At 30.9% G+C, this 5,613-nt stretch overlaps 1 protein-coding gene across 1 annotated transcript in view; it reads right to left on the bottom strand.

Moving 5' to 3' along the window:
• Positions 1–1,673: 1,673 nt before the first annotated feature.
• LOC110031007 (actin-related protein 2) overlaps positions 1,674–5,613 on the bottom strand; it is a 23,699-nt gene continuing 19,759 nt past the window's right edge. Inside the window, exons 12-16 of the mRNA XM_020734028.1 lie at positions 4,529–4,587; positions 3,794–3,860; positions 3,438–3,521; positions 2,742–2,816; positions 1,674–1,824 (exon numbers count right to left, since the gene is read on the bottom strand). Coding sequence (XP_020589687.1) covers positions 1,819–1,824; positions 2,742–2,816; positions 3,438–3,521; positions 3,794–3,860; positions 4,529–4,587 — 291 coding nt within the window. The 3' untranslated portion in view covers positions 1,674–1,818. The remainder of the gene's footprint in view (positions 1,825–2,741; positions 2,817–3,437; positions 3,522–3,793; positions 3,861–4,528; positions 4,588–5,613) is intronic.

Here is a 5,613-nt window from a genome sequence, read left to right as displayed (position 1 = left end):
CACCCCCCACCTCCCGCTTCCTCGCAATGGACGTCGGCTCAAAGTAGGCGGAGACCACGTCAAGAAGGTCGCCGAAGATAGCCCCGTGTAGGACTTGATCGCTTGCTCGAGCGTCGCCCACACCTCCTTCACTTCCATTGCTTCTCTGCGTCTTCTTTGTTCCGCGAAACTTATCCACCACAGCTCCAAAAACGCGGCAACAAACGAAAAAAAACAGAAGCAGCTTGGTACTGCGCTGCTGGAAAAAATCGCCCACAAAATAGGCCTAAGAGCCATCCAGACCAGAGCTCTGATTTCAATATACCGACTCAACAAAACAGATCCAATTATACAAATTTGGTTCAATAAGAGACAAATCAAGTTCAGATCAAGTCATTAAATCATTTTTAGAAGCATTTCAAGGATATTTAAAAGGTTAAACGGATGTTGAATATGACGAGTTTATGGTTGAATCGAGAGTCTCGATAAGACGACTTCAACGAGCTCAAGATCGCTCAATTCCAATATTGTCAAATCACTCAAATTCCCATCAAACACCATCATATCGACAAAATCTCTCCGGGATTCTAAAGAGTCCTACCCCTCCTTGAAAAAAGAAGAGAGCTTGAAGCCTAAAGAGAGGGCTTGAAGCCTAAAGAGAGGACTTGAAGCTTGGAGAACGAACTAAAGTTCAACATCACCTCGTTGTCGCTCACCTCCGACCATCATTGGTCGCCTCCCACTTCTTATGACAAGCTGATTCGCACACCAACGTCGTAACACTAGAGAATTTATAACTCTTTTTTGCTTGTGTGACAAAGGTTATAAGTGTAATCAACAATTTCTAGTAGATCTTGTCAACTGAGTAGGACTTCATGATTTTTTACCTTTCCAAATTTTTCACTTAAAAGTTCTAGTCTCTCCACTTTTTGTTTTCTTTGATAAGAGCATGTACAACGCTAAAAAAAAGATAATGTATTATTCCACCGCACTTTTGAACACCTTATATATATATATATATATATATACATACATACATACATACATATATAATATAATATAATATAATATAAAAGTAATAATAATAAGAGAAAAGAAAAATAATATTATTATTAATAAACATTTATAGAAAATATATAAATAATATAAATAAAAAAATTAATATATATAAAAAATCAAAATTTAAAAGAAAAAAAGGGACATTGACGTACATAGCACACAATTTATGTATTTTCATATCTGACACCAAAACATTCATAATTACTTAACACTAAATCTTTAATATCACAGGAAAAAAAAAAATCCATTACCTCTTTTAAAAGTGAATACACATTTTCATACATTTAAAACACCAAAATGTCAATGAAAGTTTAAATGTGAGATATATAAATACATAAGAATTGTCTGCTAAGTACGTAACTTTCAACAATAACAACAACAGAGCCTTAATCCCACTACGTGGGGTCGGCCACATGAATCCGTTTTATTCATTTGCTAGGTATGTAACTTTCCCACAATTAAAATTAAAAAAAAAAAGGTCAATTATATATAGACCACTCAAAAATATTAATATTTATAAATTAACCACTAATTAGATTTTTGAACTACCGAACCAATATATTTACATGTGTTCCAATCAAACTATTAAGAATTTGATAAAAGTAAAAATAGTTGTTGAAAATTAGGTGAAACCTATTTAATCGCTGAGCGACAAAAGAACATTAAATAAGAAAACAACCAGCACACAAAAAATCAGAGATTTAATACAGATTTACCAAACTGATGACTACATCCTCTTGTCATTGCTGCAAATTTCGCTATGATTTGATTCTCTAGCATTTAAACCTTCAAATACAAAGCAAAAATAGCAATAATTAAAAAAAAAAGAGCATACAAAAAATATAAAATAATTTTACAAAATAGATTCATCTGTTGATGCCAACTTATTGTTAACACTATAAATTTTACTATAACTTCATACAAAATGAGCGATATATATATATATGAGAGAGAGAGAGAGAGAGGGGAGAATTACATCCCTCGTACTACCATACAAACATACAACAACAATAAGAAGCCTTTATCCCACTAAAAGTCTATTTGGGGGTGGCTGCAATGTTTTTGAAAAGGTGATCAGAAGATTGTGATCGAATAAACTACTTAGAAAGCTATAGAGGGGGTTCTAAAGATATATCTTTTTTTCAAAAAAATCAAACAAATTTCTTAAATTCAATATACTTTAATAGGTCAGGCTAAAAAAATAACTTCCTACCACGAAAAATTCTATAAAGAAGCAAGAAAATAATTCCCCAAACAAAATTATTGTAGCGGTCTGAAACCCAAAGCACGTAGAAAACGATTTCAAACGGACCCTAAGTGAGATACTATACAAACATAGAGAGCACAACAAGGATATAAAACAAATAAATAATAAATAATAAATAACAAATAAAAACAAGTATTTTGTATATATTCACCAATTAATAAACATATCCTATCACGACGTTATAGATTTCACTATATTTTGATTATCACTAATCATAGCCTTCATTCCTATGATATAACATAAAATATGCCGCTACCAGAAAAATTTAAGGCAGTAAGAACATATAATAAAAACTCAGCGTAAATTTTAATCAAGAATGAACATACATTTAAGATGCAGTAGCAAACATAAAGCCTCTAAGCACAAGCTGACACCTTATATGAACAATGAACATTATTTTAAAGCATACATTACACTTCTTCCAAAATGGTCAGACCTGTCCACATTTCCTCAGACAAGCCAGCCCTTCTTCCAGGTAGTCCTGCCTGTTAATCCAAAATTCCGGAGCATCCTAAAAAGGTTTGCATGAAATTTAAGTTCTACCTTGGTAGGGATATGGTAGATGAAAACAAATAAATTCATGGACTGTTACACAAGATTGTAGTTTTAAGAAGATGGATGAAGGCATTTGTCTCAAAATGAAAGTGAAGCAAAACATTGTTATTTAAAAATTTAGCACGTCTTTCATCCACTTTTCAAATTCTCACTCAAAAATTACAATTCACGATAAATACCCAACCCATATTTTTTAGGGGTAATTACATATAGATCACCCAAAACTTTGATATTTATAAATTAACCAAACAGATGTTATTTCTAAACTACGAAACCAATATAATTACGAGTGTCACTATCAAACTATTGAGAATTTGATAAAATAGAGAAATATGGGTTGGGATTTTACCATGAATTTTGATATTTGTGTGAGAATTTGAAAAACCGATTAAAGAGGGTGCTAGATTTGTAAATAGGAAGTTTTGGGTGGTCTGTATGTGATTGCCTCTACTTTTTATTTTTATCAAATTCTCAAAGGTTTGATCGGTGGTTCAAGTTACCTAATTGTTAATTTTGTAAATAGCAATGTTTTGAGTGTTGTGTATGCAATTATCTGAAATAATAATAATAATAATACCTTCATGATTCCGGCAAGAACTGCACCACCTAGGTACACCATGTGCTTTCTTCGCGGAGGATCTTCGATTCTCAAGCGAAGCTTCTGTCATGACATGTAAAATGCAATTACTGTACATGAAATGAGATAGACAGTATTGCAATTTATAATAATTTAGCCATGTTTTTAACTAATCTAAGTCTCAAGCTCAAATAAAAATTTAAACTTTCTTAAATATCACACGCTGACTTGCAGAATTGAGAATGTCAATTCAGAAGCATGTTTATAGAAGAAGAATGTAAAATAAGTTTAACTTGAATGAAACAATGCCGGGTGATGAAATTATCGTGATTGGGAGGACTAAAAAAAAGCATCACCTTTAGGCCATCTTTGTTTCCCTTTAATACTGCTTCAAGGTATCTGTCAAGTATTTCTTTCTCCAGGCTGTTAGAATCAGAGCAAAATAAGTGTTCAATCATGAAAAAGGAACATGTCTCTATTGTGATTTGGAGGTTATATCTAGAATAATGGAAATAGCAAAAGTCATTTTTGTCAAGTTTTTACTTGAAAATGCTCGGATAACTCGTAAGCAAAAAATGTGCAAGGTTTGCAATATCATTCACTATGCAGGAAACTTAGGCTCCGTTTGGCACCACATTTATTTCCTATTTCTATTTTTATTTTTAAAAACATGTTTGGTTGGTATAGTTTTTATATGATTTTACTTTTTGTTTTTAAAATTATTCAAAACATCTAAAAGATATTTCAAGTTTTTTAAAAAAAACTATCTCAACCAAATACATTTTAATTAAAATCAAAATACAAATAAAATAAAAAAGTAAAATAAAAGTGGTCACAAACCTCTTAATTTTTCAAGTATAGGGTATGTTCTAGATTTGCTTCAGCAACTTTGGAATTGTAAAGGTTCAAATTGTGTAATGTGTTTTAATTTCTGATATATTTGGTTTTGCTTATTAGGGTTATTAGGGTGTGTCCTTTCTTTAGGGGGCAGGCATTTACATGCATAGCACACAATTCATATGTATTTACATATCTCACACCTAAGGTTTCATATTTACAAAAGTAAAAATTTCTTTGGGGCAACTTTTTACCGGCTAGGCAATCCAGGATACATGGTACTCCCACCGCTGAGGACAATATGCTGGTAAAGCTGCACAAATAAAGCAAAATGCAGATTCAGAGGTTCATCAAAATTGAATTTTTAAATTAAACCATTATAGAGTGGTACTACAATATTCGTTCAGGAATATTATTTATAAAAGGGAAGTTTACAATTCTGAAGAATTTACATATCTAACACTCAAATTTCCATATTTACATTAACAACATTTGGGTGTCATAAATCTATGCATGAAAAGGTGCATTTCACTTTTAAAAAGATAGTGGTCATGATTTTTTTGATGTGATGTTAAAGATTTGACTTAGATACTTGTAAATATGAATGTTTAGTTGTTAGATATGTAAATGCCTTGGAATTGCATGGTATCAATGTAAATGCCCCTATTATGTTTTGCTGGTATACATTGCCTTGATTATTGATTATAAAAAATATAGATGGAAAAAAAAAAAGGAATAAACTGGGAGATCTGCAAATAGAAGTTTCAGCTTGTGGATTTATTCCAACTCTCTTTATTTTTAGTTGTGTACTATGTTCATATTTATTTCTAGAAGAAGCACTAATAGATTTTAATGCCTTGAGGATGAAGGCTGTATGGCTGCGTCATGTAGCTTTTCAATTGTATTGTGTCGCATTCTATGAATTTTTTTTTTTTAAATAATCATTATCTTATAATGGTTGGTAAGTTTTGCTTGTGACTACAAACTGAAAGAACATGTTGCATGATGATATTTTGTCATATGTTTTCACCAATTATATTATAGTTTGTTAATTTTTTTGAAAAACAAAATAACAAATAATTGTTTTAGAGGCCTTTTTTGTTAATTTTCTTACACTTTGTTTTATTTTATTTTTAATATGAAATATGATTATATTTGGTATCTTAAATATTAGTTGTTTTTGCTTTCTCTTCAGTTGTGTGGTTTTCATTGTGGTTGTTGGTTGGTTGGAGTAGTTTTTATTTTGAAATTAACAAAAATTATAGAACACTTAAACGGTTTTTTTTTTTTTTTTGAGCATTTCTAAAAAATATTTGGGCTGTTTATTAATATATAAAAA

This window comes from Phalaenopsis equestris, unplaced genomic scaffold (genome assembly GCF_001263595.1).
Source record: "Phalaenopsis equestris unplaced genomic scaffold, ASM126359v1 Scaffold000002, whole genome shotgun sequence".
Classification (NCBI taxonomy): domain Eukaryota; kingdom Viridiplantae; phylum Streptophyta; class Magnoliopsida; order Asparagales; family Orchidaceae; genus Phalaenopsis; species Phalaenopsis equestris.
The sequence above is the reverse complement of the archived record's forward strand: the minus strand, read 5'-3'. Positions and strand labels throughout refer to the sequence as shown.